The sequence below is a fragment of the Erpetoichthys calabaricus genome, chromosome 17 (assembly GCF_900747795.2).
Source record: "Erpetoichthys calabaricus chromosome 17, fErpCal1.3, whole genome shotgun sequence".
In the NCBI taxonomy this organism is placed as follows: Eukaryota; Metazoa; Chordata; class Cladistia; order Polypteriformes; family Polypteridae; genus Erpetoichthys; species Erpetoichthys calabaricus.
Genome location: NC_041410.2, coordinates 11,593,788 through 11,612,902, shown reverse-complemented (window position 1 = coordinate 11,612,902; position 19,115 = coordinate 11,593,788). Strand labels below are relative to the sequence as shown.

The window sequence follows — 19,115 nt, the reverse complement described above, 5'->3', positions numbered from 1 at the left end:
ATATTACCTTTGCAGGATGAACCGTTTTTTGGACTTGGGATTCTTTAGTGTCAGGCCTAGAGGAAGGAGGAATTAAAAATTAAGTTAAATTGCTCCTACGATTAAAAAAAAAAAAAAAAAAAAAAATTTTTTTATATATATATAAAACATCATGCTGATGCGATTTATCTGTGCAGAAAGGATACAGAAAAGTACTACTGTACAGCGCTAGTAACAGAGAAACTGACAACTTACTTCTCATTAGACTCCAGCTTTGATCTCTTTTCATCTTGTACCTTAAATGGATAAAAAAATATATATGTTTGAAATAGACCATGTTTTTTTGTTAAAAAAAATTAAGGGAGTCAACAATGAATGGCTGTCAAAAATAAGGCCCATTTAAGGCCACTCCTTGTGATAATTTGTCCTATACAAGAAATAAATCATTTTACTTGCCTGCTCTTTCACGGCATCCTCATTTTCAGTCTTTATTTCTGGCTCATTATCAGGAATTACCTCCTCAGATTTGCGTTTAGAAGAGCTGAATAAAAGTGGAAACAAACAAAATCAAAGCATAAATTCTAATGGCACAGAGAATAGGTACAGTACTTGCTCAAGTCAGCTGCATTAAACATTACTTATAATTGCTATTTTTAAATCACCAGGTATTTGCTCCAACACTTTGGTTAATTGGGTATACTTAATATAAATATACAGTCAAAATAAAGTGTGAGAACCCTTTGGAATTATCTGGTTTACTGCATGAATTGGTCATAAAAAGTAATCTGATCTTCATCTAAGTCACAGGTACTGATATACACAATGTGCTTAAGCCAATGAGACAAAAAATTCTAGTCTTTCATGTCTATTTTATAAACGCATTTAATGTTCACGGTAGTAGTGGAAAAAGTGAACCTTGGGATTTAATAACTGGTTGACCATCCTTTTGCAGCAAGGACCTCAACCAGGCGCTTCCTGTAACTGCAGATCAGACCTGTACATCGTGCGGGGGGAATTTTATCCCATTCTTCCCTGCAGAACTGCCTTAATGCTTCCATATTCTTTGGTTGTCTTCTGTGTATGGTTCTCTTCAAGTCATCCCACAGCATCTCAAAAGGATTGAGATCTGGGCTCTGACTGGGACACTCCAAAAGGTGGAGATTCTGAAGCCATTGTGCTGTGGATTTGCTGCGATGTTTGGGGTCATTGTCCTGTTGCATCACCCAGCCTCTTCTGAGCTTAAGTTTCCGGACAGACACTCTCACATTATCCTGGAGAATGTTGATAAATTTGTAAATTTATTTTCCCCTCAATGACAGCAAGCTGTCCAGGCCCTAATCATGATGTTCCTTCCACCATACTATACTGTAGGGATGATGTTTTGATGTGGATATGCAGTGCCCTTTTTACGCCAAATGAAGTTCTACTTGTTCCTCCCAAATAGTTCAACTTTGGTTTTAATCACTACACAAAACATTTTCCCCAGTACCGTTGTGGAGTGTCCAATTGCTCTATAGCAAACTTCAGGCGTTCAGCAATGTTCTTTTTTGAAAGCAGTGGCTTCCTTCTTGGTGTCCTGCCATGGACTCCTTTCTTGTTCGATGTTTTGCGTATAGTTGACTCATGAACCGAGATGTTCGCAAAGGACTTGAAGTCATTAGAACTGGCTGTCACTCTAGGGTTCTTCTTTACCTCATTGCCAACTTTGCGTTGTGCTCTTGGGGTCATCTTGGCAGGGTGCCCACTTCTAGGCAGAGTAGCCACAATACCAAATTGTCTCCATTTATAGACAACTTGCCTAACTGTACACTGATGAATATCTAAAAATCTTTGAGAGGCCTTTGTAACCCTTTCCAGCCCTATGTAGATTAACAATTCTCGATTGTAGCTCTTCAGACAGCTCTTTTGTGCGAGGTGCGATTCCCATCCGGATATGCTTCTTGTCAAAAAGCTCAAACTTTAGTGTTTTTGATCAATGAAAGTCATTCTAGGCTGCCACACCTCTGAACTCATTTCATTAAATGGACTCCAGGATTTACTTGTGAGTGTGTCATGCAATGTTAGCCAGATGAGACCTGTAAATATACGAGGTACACTTCACCAGGCTACTTTTAAATTTTATGAAGCACCAGTGACAGACAGACATTCTAATTGTATGAGTGCAAGTACTGTATAAAATGATTTAAAATGAAAAACCTCTAACCCAAACGATTTGAAGGACATCACTTTGAAAACTACTGGTTTATCCAACAATCCAAATGTAATCACCTGTCCTTAGAATAATAATGAAGGAAAATGAACAGCTTTAAGAAAGAATACATTGTATGCAAAATGCATGCACCACTTACGCTTTGGAAAACATGGAGAGGATTGTTTGCTGTTTGCCAGAGTTCCTTGTGACTCTGCTGGCAGGAGACTCTGTAAGAAACAGTTAAACTGAGATTTATTAAAAGATAATGCGAAGTCTGCCTGGAACCATGAGAACCAGATTCCGAGCTGCAGTATACAGTGAATGTCCAAGCAAAGAGGAATTCATCAGGCAAGTCAGCTTAAAAGAGCCAAACGTGGCATGAACAGTCTCGGTCTGAGTGTAACAAGGCAATGAACATGTAATCTATAAGCAGCAAATTTAATTAGCTCTTCAAGACTGAATAGTTTGACCTGTTGGTGTACAATCGAGGCATGACACATTTATAGCATACATTTGAGAAAGTCTAACATTTCTATAAGAAAGCTTTGATTGCCATATCCATTAATTACATGATTTAACTACCAAAGGGTGACCATTTACTCTATCAGGCACTTTCACTAGCTAGTGCCGCAATATTTAGGCACCCAGATGAGTTAGTTCTCAAATGCTCACTTGGTTTCCATCATGCAAGTATGCGGTTGCTCCATAGATCAAAAAATTGTGTCTCAAAACAAACCTAACTACAGAGACCAAGAGGTGAGCCATACTAGGATACACTTGCAGAAATGCCACAAGGCTAAAGACTTCTATAAAGGAAACAGCTGTCGTCTCATACAACACCAGAATTGTATTCAGCATATACACTCAGACTATGACAGGCACAGATCAATCAATGAAAATTCTATATTAATATTTCAAATCAACATTTTACAAAGTTATTTCAATACGATTGCTAAATGGAATCATCTTGCATCACGGTTCCATGTCATGAGCAAAAACATGGAGTATGTTGGGGAGTTCACGGCACAGACTTACTTTTGACATCCCCATTAGCCCGGCTTTTCCTGCCCGTTTGAGACTTGCGACCACTTGGGGACTTTATTTGGGCCTCCTCCTCTTCAACTTCCATGACTCCTTCCTCTGGCTTTCCACCCTCTGCAGAATCTTCATCACTGGCGTGGGCACCATTCTCCGAGCAACCATTCATTGCACCATTCTCCACTGAACAAACTTTACCAAGCAGCACTTTTACTTTGGAAATGTAACCCTCCTGCAAATTGAAAGGCACAGGATACCACAGGCATGAAACACTACTGTTGAAAGGTGTTCCAGAAACAAGTCAATTTAAAGTACAGTAGTCACACAGGCGGGCAAGTAGCTCAAACTGTTCCATATTTTGAGAGAATGACAAGCATGAAGACACTGCATGAAGTAGAGCAGGAAATCAATTGGAGTCTTCTCATAACATTTATTCTGCTCACCATAGACCAGGGGTCTCCAACTCCAGTCTTGGAGAGCTACTGTGGTTGCAAGTTTTCTTCTTAATATAGTGACTAGTTTTTGCTGCTAATTAACTATTTCCCTTTATTTTAAAGTCGACTTCTTTAGACTGACGGCTGAATTGATTCTTTCCTTAAAAACGGCACCTAAACATAAAATTTGATGTGAAGTGAGCCAACAGATGTGCCACTAATTTTGGGCCTCAAACTCCAACTTCACTTCTGTTTTTACTTGAAGCCAATTCTCGTTGCTAATTAAACCAGTTATTTAATTCCATGGCACTCATTCTGTCATGGCAGACATTTCCAAAACTGTAGGATTTTCTTTAAGAGCGCTGTCATAGACGTAACTTTTCATGGATTTAAGGTGGATAGCATAAACAACGTTTGACGTAGTTTAACTGCTGTCCACAAAAGGCCAGTATGTCGGACCAAAGCCATTTCTGTAGCATAAATCTGGCAGTGAAGGCTTTTACACAGCGACATCTATCAACACAATGGAAGTGCAAGACTGCTAAGGAAACATATAGCCTCAATAGCAAGCAGAGAAAGAACGAGGAAGGGGGGGCGCATGGGAGTGAAGTGTGCAGTATTCATTTTAGCATTGATGGCTATGGTGAAATATGCACGATCATTGCTCCATTCACAAAGTTAACACTTTACTGTATACTGAGAAAATCACATCAAGTAAGGCACTTTTTACATAATCCATTTTAAACTGGAAGACAAGACACCTTTCAAATGTAGGCACCCAGAGAAACTGCAAAAAACAGGCTTATGTAGGGAATTCGTGTACTGGACAAAGACATTTTCCCCCCAAAATTAGCCACTGCCATAAGTGTTGTGTGTACTAGGTACATTGCAACATCTCATCTTCTTGAGTAAAATTTCCAAACCGAGATAGACTTGTTTTGCCAGTCAACATTTACTAAACCAGGCCAAGAACAGCATTCATACGCTTGTCTTCACCACTGGACAGTCAAACATAAGAACGTGACTAATTGTGCTGCCTAATGCAGTTTGCCAGGAGTGTATTCAGCTTAACCCCCAATCCGATTTTTGTCATGTCCACCATGCGTGATGACATTGTTAGCAGCAAAAAAGACACTGTATATTCAGGAAGACGTCAAATATAATGCATGTGTGACTGCACATTTGATACATTGCTTGATCCAACAAAAATTAAAAGTAAAAGCAAAAGGAAAAAACTGGACTTTATCAAAGACGTGGGAGTGTCAACAAAGCAGGTTTTACCAATTTGCAGACATTCCTTAAATACAAAGAGTAAAAATGCTTAACCTTGAAAGTGGGTGTAGGTGTGGAGAGAATCCCCAGCAAGAAGCACCAAGCTCAAAACACAAAACATGAATTATGATACTGGGATGCAGAAGTCTGGTTAAAAACTTCTGAAACATTTGTGAAAATAAAACGATTAGAGTTTGTTTCCTTGAAGTCCTTAAGTTAAATAAACACAGTCCTATTTTACCTCAGAAAGTTCCTCATTCTGTAGCTTTGTCTCCAGGTCAGTCAGCTGATTTTGGGCATCTGCTTGCAAGAAGCCAAGCACCAAACTCAGCTTTTCTTTTATACAGTCCTAGGACAAGAAAACCAAGATTTAAACTGGTTTATCTACATGACATTAAAAAGAGTTTAAGGTAAATTGTCAGGCAAGCATCTTTTGAAAAACAATTCTCTATTATATAAAAAAAATCCTTTGACACGACGAGACTTTTTGGAAGAGAGATTTCCCCCACCCCCAAGTCCTGCGAGACGAGATGTTTGCCTTCAGATTTTTTCAAGTCATGACCTCCTCGTTTCTCTGTATTAGAGGGCCGTGGTCTTGTTTGAGAGGACGGCAAACAAATTAATGCCAAAAATGTCAATCGGTTACACAGCAAATTGGTTAAATGCGTATCCATAGACAATGCAGAAACTGTTGGTGGTGATGGTGCGGAAGATGAAAACAAGTTACAATATACCAAAGAATATCTACAACCGTTAACACCATCCGGTCTTCCAACGCACGAATTACTGGAGAAAGGAGGATGTATCCAAGAAAGGTAATATAGTACATCTTCCACAGATAACAGACAACAAAGGAGATCTTGACATGCCATTTGTATTAAAATGTTAACCGTTTCCTGTTAGAATAGCTTTTGCAAAGACAATTAAATGTCAGCCAAATATTCGAAAAAGTTGTTTTATATAATAAAGAAACGAAATTCAATTACGGTTAATTATACATTGATGCATATGTAACAATTCCCATGAAAATAAAAATGTGATTAAAATTGTACATGTGTCCACATACGTGAGCAGCAGAACCGCAACCACAGAGGGTAGCACATAGTGCAGGCCCAGAAGGTTGGCGAGCAAAGCGAGCCGGGGGCAAAGCCCCCTAGTGATCTATTAAAATAGACTCTTCACAAAAAAATTTCTGAATACAATGAAAAAATTTACATAAAAGCAAAACCACACCCCCCTAGGTTTTACTATGCAGGAACTCTTATGCAATCCAAGATTAGGAAAGGAGCTAGCCCGAAACCTAGGGTGCATGGTGGTTTAATCATCAAGTTTAATGTTTTCACTCCAAGTATTATGCTCACTGCTATATTGAATTTATTTGTATTAAGTTATTTGATGGCTGTGTTCTTTGTTGATGCATTTTTAACACAATACATGGTCTGTAAAACCTGCTGGCAAACAATTTCTCTTGGGACAATAAAATTAAATCGATCAATTTCTTTTGTACGGGCATGTGGATATTCAGCATACAAATACTGTAGCATCAATTTTTCTATTTGATCTACACTGTTCCCCAGCATTAAAAAGTGTACTTTAAAGCAATAAAAAGTTAAATTCCATCTTGAATCATGATTCACTAATAAAACTCATTTTAATCTGCAGCAGTCTAGGAAGATTCTTACACAGCAGCATTCACAGGACCAAATATGTCATTTTAGACAACAGATGATAATCATGTCATACTTTTCTATGCATTTCCAAAAAGCAGGTTTGTCAAGAGGCTAACAGCGTGATGAAATGAGGGGAAAAAAGGGCTGGGATACAACGTAAAGCTACTTTTAAAAAAAAAAAAAAAAAAAAAAAAAGCATTAGAATAACCTTATAAGCCAATGCTGAATGCAAAAATATTACTGTAGTAACTTATCAGCAATTGAATTAGTCACTAAAACTAGCTAAACTAAAAATCGAGGACTCCAAGGCGACACACACCTACTTTCAGTTTAATGTTACCTGCAAGTGAGCACATATGATGGTTTATTGTAATATTTCCTTTCTTTAAAGAGCAAAAGAAGCTCTGCATGAATTAATCTTCTGCACTGTTCAAGGAAATGACCCATGTTCTTCCACAAACTGGAAGATAATCACTACTGAGAGCAAATAAAATCTGAGAAACTAAGATCTACAAATATTCCCAATTGGATGTAGAAGTTACCTTTTCCGAAAGTCCTTTGCCATTTTTCTCCAAAGCTTGAAGCCTACAAATGGAGAATAAAGATGTTAAAAACCAAGCAGCAAAAATTCTCGGTGCAGTAGATTGAGCATTCTTGTCATTCAGGGTATTTACATTTACTTATGTGGCCAACGCCTTTATCCAAGGTGATTTACAATTGGTTCCATTTCTTTTGGCTTCCCAATTGGAGCACAGATAGCTCAAGTGACTTGCTCATGGTCACACTGTCAGTAGTAGGATTTGAACCCACAATCTCAGGGTCTGAAACCCAAAGCCTTAACGACTACACCATACTTCCTGCAGTGGGCCAGGGCTATGTTATTCCATACGAAGTGCAAGCAAAATGTTTACCAGCAGTTTTGAGAGCAGTAAATCAAAGCACCCAACATAGGCTCCTCCAGAATGGTTACGAACATGGAGGGCCTTATTGGCTGTGTGTAGCTGGGTGCAACCTGAGCCTTCCACTTCTCTTTGTGGTCTCTACTCCTTATTCATAGTCCAAGTAGCAGCAGACTGAGTGGCCATGAAACTACATCTGGTACTGAACAAACTTTTACTTGAGTTTGAATCGAGAAATACACCAGCATACTGTATATTTAAAAAGCAGTCAAGGAGGGAGAAAATGATTTTGGACTTTAAGGCCTAAATGACTGAATGTATTACCAGATTCATAACAAAAGGGAGCACTGCAATACCACAACAAATTAACATTTAAGTCACTGGAAATAAGACTGCTTTCTGCTAGTTTGTGTTTATCTGGCACTATAGGACACCAGACTTCAAATCAAATAGCCTTTAATTGTCAATTCACTATATGTACAGAACATACAGAAGAATCGAAATACTGTTTTTCATCTTTGTAGTACTATCTAAAAAACATATCTCACACACACACACATATATATATACATATATATGTGTATACATATACACACACACACACACACATACTGTACATACATACACACATATATAAAGTATAACATAAGATAACTAAAAATTAGAACTTGTAAAGTAACCCAAGTACAATGTGCAATAATCAGTAGTGCAAAAGCCACTTACAGTAAAAAAAAAAAAAAAAAGTGAGAAGGTGCATTAGAGTAGCTTATGAGATGTACAAAAAGATAGACAGCAGCAGATGTAATATTGAGTCATTATACAATACCAGCTGAAATAGGGTACTTGGTAGATAGGGACTCTTGTTACGGTCCAGGGGCAGGGAGATAGTGGACAGAGTTCAACATCCTGACAGCTTGGTGGATGAAGCTGTTTGACAGTCTTGTGGAGCAGGCCCGAAGGCTCCGGTACCTTTTCCCCCTCCCGAGGGGAAGAGACTGAAGAGAGAATGTAAGGGGTGGGAAGAGTCCCCAGCAATGCTAAGGGCTCTATGGGTGAGACGGGTGTGGAAAAATACTTCTATATAGACAAAGAAATGAAAATGGAAGAGTAGTTACAGTATTAAGATACTTTTTTTTTTTTTTTTTATATAAAAACACTGGGCCACACAGTTCTCTCAAATCAAGTGCATCACACCCATCCTTATTCTGTAGCCATATATTCAGCCAAGGCCCATCATGGCAGCACGGGCCAGGGCACACTGCTGCAAACACCACCACTGAACCAATTTCCTGCTCCACTGACAGACTGAGGAGATCGTTCCCCCTCCAAACTATGCAACTCTTCAATTCCACCCGGAAGGGGTAAACGTTAACATTATTCAAAGTTATTGTCTGTCTGTATACCTGCATTGTTATCAGTCTTTAATATTTTTTTTATATGTATGCTGCTGCTGGAGTATGTGAATTTCCCCTTGGGATTAATAAAGTATCTATCTATCAATTAACTACTTTCTCATCACAGATATGTGAGAAGGGAGAACTAAAAAAATTAAAAAAGCATGGGGAGAATGTACAAACTTCACATATGGTGACAGTCAGGATTCTAAGCCTGGAATTGTGAGGTGGCAGCATTACTTACAGCAGAAATGAAAAGTGAATACCCTAAATGAAAAAAAAAAAAAAAAAAAAAAAACCTCAGGATTCTTCATTTTACTTAAAATCTATACGGTGTGCCAGCTTTCAACAGGGTCTGGAGCCTGCAATGTTCTACTATCCAACCCGCCACCTTACCAAAAGCCAATAGACTGCTAGCATAAATTAGATTTAAACCAGTGGCCATCTACTTTCAAACCCACTACCTCGCACACTAACTAAATCATCTCCTATAGCACCTGCCAAAGGAAGAGCTGAAATCAGAATTAATGGCAATGGCACCATGGAATGATCAAACCAATTTTATGAAATAGTAACTCAATGTATGCTGAGAAGGCAGAAATCTTCAGGTTTCATCCTGCCAATAAGAAAGTAGGCTCACAACAATTCTGAACAGCAGCTCTCAAAGGGGAATCATGGGAGGGCCCCGTGCCTGCAGATTTGTTCCAACTGCTTTAAAAAATTTTTTTACAACTGTTTAATTAGCTGAAAGTTATTATTCTTAAGCTACACTCAAGGTACAGCGACATGATTTATTGTATATTCATAAACTTTGAATTTTTAAAAATGTTTAAGACCGCAAATATTAATCCTCTTTTTCCCCCGATGTTTACTCCCAATATTGTATCAGAATGCTGAAAATTAATGACAATCTGAGCAAAATGGCAACACAAACACTGAATGTCACAGGACAGCAGCTAGTTCAATGCTACCCATTTGTGTGGGTATTAGGAAATAATGGCTAAAATAGCCAGAAGGTCACAAACAAAATACTGAAAAGCAGAAAGAATCGATTCTTACCCACTCGACACACAAATGTCTACTGTATTCAGTAATAATTTAGCACGACCAATTTCTTGCTTAATGGGGGAAAAAAAAAATTAGAAAATAGAACACCACCAACTAATGTAGGAGTCCAACTAAAAGAAAACACGTTTGGGACAAAAACCAGCAGCCACATAGGACTCCAGGATGGAACTTGAATGACTATTCAGCGGCTAGATTTTGCCAATACAAAAAACACACACACAGAACAGAAAAAAAAAAAAAAGAAAAACCACACTTACATTGCTTTAGTAGTGTAAGTAATAAAGACAAGTACAGTTTAGAATTAGTTTTCTGTACTCAAGGCTTTGGCACACCAATAATGCATGTGGAAGCAAATGGGACACCCTACCTGGATTTAACTCAATGTTAACCAACCATACATTAAAACTAAGATTTCAGGTCCATACTGGACCTCGCCAATTAAAACTGGGCATGATTCCTTATTCTTGCTGAAGGTCTTTTCTGTATTCCTTTTGTTCTACGTCTAAAATTTCAAAATATTCTACAGGTGTACTCCATGAATCTGCTTCAGACAAAAAAACATACTGCAGCCTTAATTTTTCTGTAACCCACCCTGTTACCACTGCAAATTAACACCATCTATCCACCCAAAGAATCTTACACTCCTATTAAGGGCTCAGCTGGTGCTAAAGTCCATCTTGGCACAGCAATTAGCTCTGCTGCCTCATGTCTACAGCAGACTGGTTTTAAAGCCCAGCTCAGTAAATGGACAAGAGATTTACACAATCATCCCATGTTTGGAAAGTTTTCCAGTCATATCCTAAAGATGCATAGATTAGACCGATTGGCTTTGTATGATACAGCACAAGTGTGTATTTGTGCACACAAAGGTACCTTGAGCTTTACTGGCATCCTGTCCAGTGTTGCAGCTCATGCTGCCAAACTGGTAACAGCTTCTTACAACTCTACATTGAATTTGGCAGCTCAAAAAAAAGTTCAAAAGGGTCTATAAAAAGGGGCAATCAGGCTCATATTTCCAATTCAAAAGCTTTAACTAGTGAATTGTCATTGATCACAAGTCACAGTTCACATTAAAAATGGCTTTATTTCTCCCAAAGAGCGCCTTTGTAAAAATCCAGTGATTAACTTAATAAACTGTACAAGGTTAAATGTCTCATGCTAAAGTAACATTAAAATCCAGTCCGCTGGTTAATTTAAAAGAAGGAGATGCTAAAACATCAAGGTTAGGATTACTGAGGGTCACCTTTGACCCTCCCTATACATAAACAGGATGACCTGCACGTGGAGAGAGTGCCCATTCTTCTTATGTTTCAATGGAGGAGATGCAACTTTAGGTTAAAATTATGACACCCAACTGAAACCAGTATGAAAGTAACGTGTGGGGCTGGATAACATACCTGAACTACAGCAGGAGTGACAGACGTCTCCCCAAGACCCTGTACCTGGAGTTCGACAAACATTCTCCACCAACATAGAAGCACTACCAACAATAACTGCTGGGCTGAACTGGGCCGCATCCCACTGCTGCTCACAATACCAAACCAGAGCCCTGAGCCACCTACAAAACAGCAGGGCAGACTTATTTGGGAGACACCTTTATCCAAGGTGTATTACAACATTGCAAATACAATTGATTCCATTTCTTTTTGTTTTTACAATTGGGGCACATGCAGGTGAAGTGACTTGCTGGTGGTCACAGTGTCATTATCTGGATTTCAACCTACAACCTCTAGGTTTGTAGTCCAAAGTTTTAACCACTACTGATTCACTACACTACAGAACCTGGGGTCAAAAACGAAACAGTTTGCCATCAACTTCTTGGCACAGTCCCTCAGAGTACCAAATCACACCAATGGCATCGAAAAGACTGCATCAGAAAAAAAAAAAAAAAGACGAATGCAAAACAAGCTACATCACCCAATGGCGACAAGACGTACAGCAGCAAAACTGGAATACTACTACTACCAGAACCTGAATCAGAACTACATTCTGGCACCATAACTTATCACAATAAAAAACCCCATGGACCAACACATACCAAGCCAGTACACACTGAGCTGCAACAGTCTGGCAGTAGAAACTCCCTGTCACCATCAGACACAGAGAGACCGTGAGCAGTGCAAAGGTGAATAACTTCCCACTGCAGTGCCCCAAAAACTGGGCAATAAGGGACAGCAGCTTCACCACATTGTCAGATTCAATCTCCAAGTTCTCAGCACTGGACAACATATGAAAATTGGAGATTCTTCTGTGGGAGGACACCCAAACAGCAAAGAAAGCAGCCAGACATATATACTGTTTGCTAGAGACAGAGAAGAAAACAAAACTTTGTCCAAAACAGCATGAATACTCCATAGGCAGATTTGTTTGAGAGTACAGTAATTACAAATACTAAGATAATTACTATTATTGCTACTGTCTGCACTTACCTTTTATTCCAATTATCTGTATATCTTTGCACTATAACCGTTTCTGCTTTGTGAAACATGCTACAAAACTTTAACCCAGGGAGAAAATCTGGTTTGACAAATGTTAAATAATTAATAGATACATCTGTAACAATAAAATCCCTCTCAAATAAACACCACAATGAGTAAAAACTCAGACTTGTCAGCCGCAGTGTGTATGACACATTTCTGAATAATTCCTTGGCTGAATGTCCTCAGTGTTTGTGCATCAGAGAGAGGATGTGCACCATTGTTCATAACGGCACTCGGGTTTTTCTTCATTCACTCCTTCCTACTTCCTGTGGATCGACAGTGCATCCAATAACTGCGTCTGCGTTTTTAAATTAGTTTATTGATTTGGTGGGGCTCTCTTGAAGTGATGTTACTGGCCATCAGTTTTAGAACATATGAAGGGTATCATTGCCCGCATTAAAAGGAACACAGTATCCCAAGCGGGATAAAAAGAAATTTGCTCTGCTCACAGTTCCTCAGTGTTAAGACACCAGACCGGTCCAGTCTATCAACCCCCCACCCAAACCCAAACCGGTAGCGGTGCACCGCATCCACGACCAACAGAGATATCCTGAATTTAAATATTCCAGCAACAACGAAAATACCATGCTATTGACCAGTCTCTTTTGCTTGCTCGATTCCGAGGCTCTTCACGTACTAGAAAAACAGCATCAAAAAGTGGAGGAACTGACACAAATGAGATGCCTAACGCACTATTAGTACACGTATTCCCTGTACCCTTTGTAAACCCGTACTTAATGCCACGTGTTGAAAGGCTGGAGTCTTTCGACTGCGTCTGCCAGCCCGTGTCACTCTTCTATAAAAAAGTCTGTCAACACAGAATTTTTAGCATAGATCTGAAATAACTTTATTAACCGAATAAACGCAGCAGAGTTTATCTTAAGAGTAGCTGTACTGGAGAGGCGATCAAACGAATGCTGTCTCTTCCGCCGTAACCGAAATCGGGGAAGTGCGGAACAGCTTTGGCGCCAAGCGCCCCCCCGCCCAGCAAGCACATAAACAAACGCGCGCAAAACAGACACAGGAGCCCGAACTGAAATGAAGCAGCAAAGTATTTCATGTAGGAAAACAACCCCATCGAGCGACCGCCCGGCTACCCAACTGAACCATCCTAAAAGCGCCCAGTACAGGGCCAAATCTCTATGTTGACCGAGTGCGGGCGTCCCCTTCGATATTAAGCACAGATAAGCAAAGCGAACAACCGTTTTCAACAGTTAGAAAAGAAATGTACCGCTTTCTGATGTCCTCGGGGAGAGACACTGAGGTCTTGGCCGGCATTTCACGTTTAAATCGAGGAGCTGGTAGACTTCCAAGCTCACAACTGACAGTAGTAGTAACACGACAAAAAAGAAAGGAAAAAATAAAAACAAAAAGCAAAACAACTGTCAGACTGAAAAGCCCGCGCCCGCAATCACCGCTGAAAGCTTAGCGCGCTGCCCGCGAGAATAAAAAAAAGGGGGGAGCTTCTTATAGATTCTATACGCCGACTGGGCGCACAGGCCGGCTTTTCGCGCGGAAATCTGAAGTAAGGCAACAGGGGGGTGTTATGCTCATTCATGCGGGCCAAATTAAATATTTTGTGGCTTTTAAAATTCGGTGCCGTATCTTAAAACCTATAAATTAAGTTTTCAATAAATGTACTGCGTCAGACATGTTTTCTACCACTTAACTTTGCAATTAATGACAAATTCGAAATGATTCACCCCCGTGCTTTTTAAATGGATTACTCTGGGCGCTTCCATTCTGCAAAAATAGGGGAAATTAGTAACTTCTTATAATTTCATCCAAATGAATACATTTGCTCGGCTGCTGTTTGTTTTTTCTGTGTAAACTAGAAATATGTACTATTCTTTTTAAGTAGTGGTTAGATGAGACATTATGCCAAATATACCTTAAATGTGCATGTTTGGAATGTACACCCCTCTTACAGGTTTCTGCAAAGTAGCCAAGAGGTCGAAGGGGAGAGGTAGCTCTATTCTATACCGAATTGAAATCATTACTGTGAGACGGGTTAAGTTGGCAGTAGTGTGTGTCGGCACATCCCTGCTGTAATTTCCCGAGCGCGTTCGCCTTTTTCTTTGGTTGTGCTTGTGCTTGTGCCAGTTTTTCTCCGGGTCCTGAAGGATGTGCGATGTTAGATTGACATGAAACCATAAGTCGGTTCGGTGCGTGTGAAAGTGCGTTGTGACATTTGGACATTCTGTTTAGGGCGGCTTCTTGCCTTGAGAGCAAAATTAGTTTTTCCTTTTGCCTCAAAGTAAGTGGGTCATTAAATGCTTTGTAGGATTTCCTTTATTGGTGGCGTTTAACGTAAACATATCAACACTCCAGAAAGAGAACCTTTAATAGGTCACTAAATGCACATACTGTAGTCGTGTTGGTTTCTTTTTGGTCTAATCAGTTAAATGAGACAAAAAAGACCATCCTGTACAATATGTGCCGAGTAATCGCTAAGAATGTGTAGTTTCACCCAAAATCTTGCAGAATTCTTACATTTGCATTAATTTGCTTAGCAGGCCCTTTTATCCAAAACGATTCAACATAATCGAGTAGACGTCAGTCTGGGTGACTGTCTGGGAACAAGTGTTGCAGGACAAGACTAGGAAATTAATCATCACAAGTGAAGAGCTCAGAACAAAATACAAATGAGTTACAATTCCTAGATTACAAAAAATAGCAAATATTAGACAGAAATTTACCAAACAAGGGAGTCTTTAAACGCATCTTAAAACACTTTAAAGGAGTCATACTTTTGAATGGAGATGGAGCTACACATGAAAAAGAGTCTAAATTGAGATTTGATGCCACACACAGGTGGCATCAGCAGACCTGAGTGGTTGAGAAGGAGCATAGATTCTCACAAGCTTCTCCATACATATTGGTGCCGACTTAGAAGGTATTCTGTAGGCAAGCATAAGGGTTTGAACTTAATATGTGCCACCTCGGGAAGTCAGTGTAGTGATCTGAAGAGTGTCGTGACATGTGCCCATTTTGGCTAGTTGAACACCACTGCTGCACTTTGAATAATCTGCAGTGGTATTTTGATACTCATGCCGGTAGAGAGTTGCAAGAACAAAGTCTGGTTCAGGATTTGGTGCTGTATATTCCGTCAGACATGGTTTGATCTTGTGGAGTCAGTCTGCCAGAGCAAGAGACTGTTGTGACATGGTCAATCAAGGGCAGCTGGTCCTTCCTTTTTCTTCTCTTTCAACCACAGAACTGATGTCTTTAGACTGGGCGACTAGTAACGTCACTTCTGTGGTCCAACCGGAAGTCACTCCCCTTCTGTCCAGGCTCTTACTTAATTATGAACCCGGAAGTGGGCATTCATTCCAGCTTTGGCCATTAAATGGGGTTTACCCCGGCTGGTACCACCAAACTTTGATGCATATTGTGGTTATCTTTTACAACTGGATGTGTAAATTTCCCCAGGGACAGCAGCTCACAAGTCGTGTTTATGTTTGTACGTCAGCCTGCCCTGCAAATGGACCCTGACCAGGTTTGGTTTTTGTCTTGTAGCTGATTTTGCTTGCATTGGCTCCAGCTTTCACAACACCCGAACTGATCAAGTGGGTGAGAAGGAGGAGGGAAAAGTTATTTTTACTGTGCCATAAAAAAAGTATTTGCACCCTATCTAATATTTGCAGGATTTCATAAGGAATGCTATCAAAAAATTAGCCAAAATACTAAATACAGTAAATGTGCCTCTGTGAAGAAATAAAGCAAAATTTGGACAGTGGCTTCAATTTATATACTGTAAAAGAGGCACTATTTTGTGCCCGACCCAGCACAGACTCACACGGAGGCACGTGTAAAAATAAACTTTTTTTTTTTCTTCACCTGTGGGGCACATCTTCCTCATGAACCCCACAGGCACAACACAGTCCCAAAAGCACACTCCACCAACACAAAACACTCCCTTCTGGCACCACCACTCCTCCCGTCAAGCTTCGTCTGACTCTGGCCACTGAGTGGTGGTTGTTGGCCCCTTTTATAGCCCACCCAGAAGCACTCCAGGTGCTTGATCACCTGTTTTCGGTTGCACCTCCGGGTGGGGCTGAAGATTCATCCAGCCAGGCTCCGGGCCCCATGCAGCACCCCCTGGCGGCCACCCCAGATCCCAACAGGGCTGTGGAGAACTCCATCTCCCATGAAGCCCTGTAGGAAGCTGAGGCACCGCTCCAAACCAGGGGGTCGGCCATCCAGCGTCCAGGGGGCGGTATTGCACTGTCCAGGGCTGCTCCCCCTGAATATACAGTTAAGGGGCATCCCGGTTGGGTCCCATGACTACTAAAGTGTGTAGAATGCAATTGCCACCTTGAACTGAATGGACAAGAATTAATGGTTGGGCCCACTTTACAATTAGTGCAGCCAGACATTTCTGGTTTTACGCCTAAGAGGTCTACCATCGACTGCATCCTGGCACTGAGGCTTCTCATGGAACGCAAACGTGAATATCAGCAGAGTTTCTTTGTAGACTTTTGTTGATTTTCGTAAAGCGTTTGACTCGGTTGATCGAGCTGCTGCCTTGTGGGACACCCTGAGGCTTCATGGGATCCCTTCAAAGTTGCTGGATATCATGGCCGGCCTGTACACTGGTACTGTGAGTGCTGTGCAGAGTGGCGGGAGACCCGCTATGTTTTCCCTGTTGATTCTGGGGTTCGTCAGGGGTCTGCCCTGCTCCTATTCTGTTTAATATTTACATGGACTGGGTGTTGGGCAGAGTCGTGGGGTCCAGCAGCTTTGTGGCATCTGTTAGTGAAGAAAGATTCACTGATCTTGACTTTGCTGACAATACTGTGATTTTTGTGGAGTCAATGAAGGCTCTGATCAGGACTCTCGAGAGACTGAGTGAGGAGTCTGAGTGTCTGGGTTTGCGAGGGTCCTGATAAAGCCAAACCTTTAGTGAGCTCTTGGGCACGGCCATCAGCAGTGTGTCTGTCTGTGGAGAGAGTGTCAACCTCATCGAGAGGTTTACTTACCTCAGCAGTGACATTCATGTCTCTGGTGACTCTTCCTATGAAGTCAGTAGATGGACTGGGAGACCAGGGGGGTCATAAGGTTACTGGAAAGGGGTGTGTGGTGCTCCTGATATCTCAGGACAAGGACGAAGGTCCAAGTCTTTAGAGTCCTGGTGCTTCCTGTCTTGCTATATGGTTTAGAGACATGAACACTATCCAGTGACCTGTGACTGAGACTGGACTCCTTTGGTACTGTGTCTCTTCGGAGAATCCTTGGGTACCACGGTTTGACTTTGTGTTGCTCATGGAGTCCCAAATGAGGCACATTACCTGCAGCGTGAGGGAGCGTCAGTGACAACACTAAAGCCATGTGGCACGATTCCCCGAGGGTGATCCAGCTCACAGGATCCTTATTGTTGAGGACCCAAGCGGCTGGACCAGGCCAAGGGGATGCCTACCTAACACCTGGCTGCGGCAGATAGGGGGTCATTTCCAGACCATGGGACTGGGTGGGTTGCCAACCAGGATCCCGAGGTATTTCGTCATGTGGTGGGTGCAGCAACGCTTTGTACCAGTGCTTGTTCCCCAACCTGACCTGACCCAACATTTCCTTTTGTTATTGAATAGTTTCAAAGCAATGAAAACAAATGTTTTCCAAACCTTTTTTTGCTTTAACTTAATATTTTAACAATAAGGTTGGGGTGCTTTTAAAAAGGAAATACTACCCATGTTCGTGGTCTGCAAAACATGGACCCCAGTTAAGGGAGCGGTTGATATTCAGGTGTGGGACTTACAACGGACCAATGCTGACAGACATTCCGTGGGGCGCGAATGAGTACTTTTCTGTTTCCAGACACCTGGTTTAGGGTAGTTGAACCCCTGTCCAAAATGCAAGAAGATATTACACATTTTCCCAGATGTGGGGTGTTTATTGCAGCCGTTTTGTTGTTGTTTCCAGTTACCTGGAGTTCCTTCTAGTTTTTCTTTCTTTTCATGTTACACAGCTCCACTCCCAGCCGCCTTGAAGGTAAAGTACATCAGTCGACGGTCGCAGGGGCCAAGACATATCATAGCAGTGTCGGACACGAGGCAGAAACCGACCTCTGAAAGGCTGCCAACCTATCAAGGTGCAGTCTCTTTGGTTCGTTCATACAGGGCCAATGAAAACTCAGCAGTTAACCTTACAAACATTTCATTGGAGGAAAACCCCATGTAGATATGGGGAAGAATGTACAAGCTCCACACACACAGCTTCCAGACAAGAGTTTGAACCCAGGACTCTGGAGCAGCAAGGCCATGGTGTCTCCTAATGCACCACCATGCAAAGTTTTATTAGCTAAATCTAAAGTTATTTTCTGAGAGGATTGTGATAAAACTATCCAAATGTACTTTTAAAGGAATGCTTTTAAATGCAGAATTTTTTTTTTTGCTACCCAGAAGAACATTTTGGAAACAATTGTTTCTTTACTTTGCGTTATATTTTCACGTCTCTGACTTGTCCGTCTTTATTTTTTACAGGATGTGAAGGTGACCCCCTTGCTGCCATCTCCTACGGCTTTCTTGAGGGCTCTCTGTTTAGGATGTCATTATTCCTTCAGAGGGAATTGATTCACCGACATAAACGTCTGGGGAGAGCAGGTACCAAGTAGTGAGCTAAACAAGTGGTCTCCTCAGGGTCCGAGGCCTTCTTAGGAGAATTGATAGCTCAAGGAATACTAAGGTGAGCCTT

The 19,115-nt window shown here is 41.0% G+C and overlaps 1 protein-coding gene and 1 long non-coding RNA gene across 2 annotated transcripts in view; one reads left to right on the top strand and one right to left on the bottom strand.

The window, feature by feature from the left end:
* The window catches only part of dnmt1 (DNA (cytosine-5-)-methyltransferase 1), a 63,818-nt gene extending 49,876 nt beyond the window's left edge, over positions 1-13,942 (bottom strand). Inside the window, exons 1-8 of the mRNA XM_051920658.1 lie at positions 13,657-13,942; positions 7,127-7,169; positions 5,156-5,263; positions 3,206-3,440; positions 2,328-2,397; positions 436-520; positions 235-275; positions 8-56 (exon numbers count right to left, since the gene is read on the bottom strand). Coding sequence (XP_051776618.1) covers positions 8-56; positions 235-275; positions 436-520; positions 2,328-2,397; positions 3,206-3,440; positions 5,156-5,263; positions 7,127-7,169; positions 13,657-13,703 — 678 coding nt within the window. The 5' untranslated portion in view covers positions 13,704-13,942. The remainder of the gene's footprint in view (positions 1-7; positions 57-234; positions 276-435; positions 521-2,327; positions 2,398-3,205; positions 3,441-5,155; positions 5,264-7,126; positions 7,170-13,656) is intronic.
* The window catches only part of LOC127526161 (uncharacterized), a 268,028-nt gene that overhangs the window by 75,297 nt on the left and 173,616 nt on the right, over positions 1-19,115 (top strand). The window lies entirely within an intron of this gene.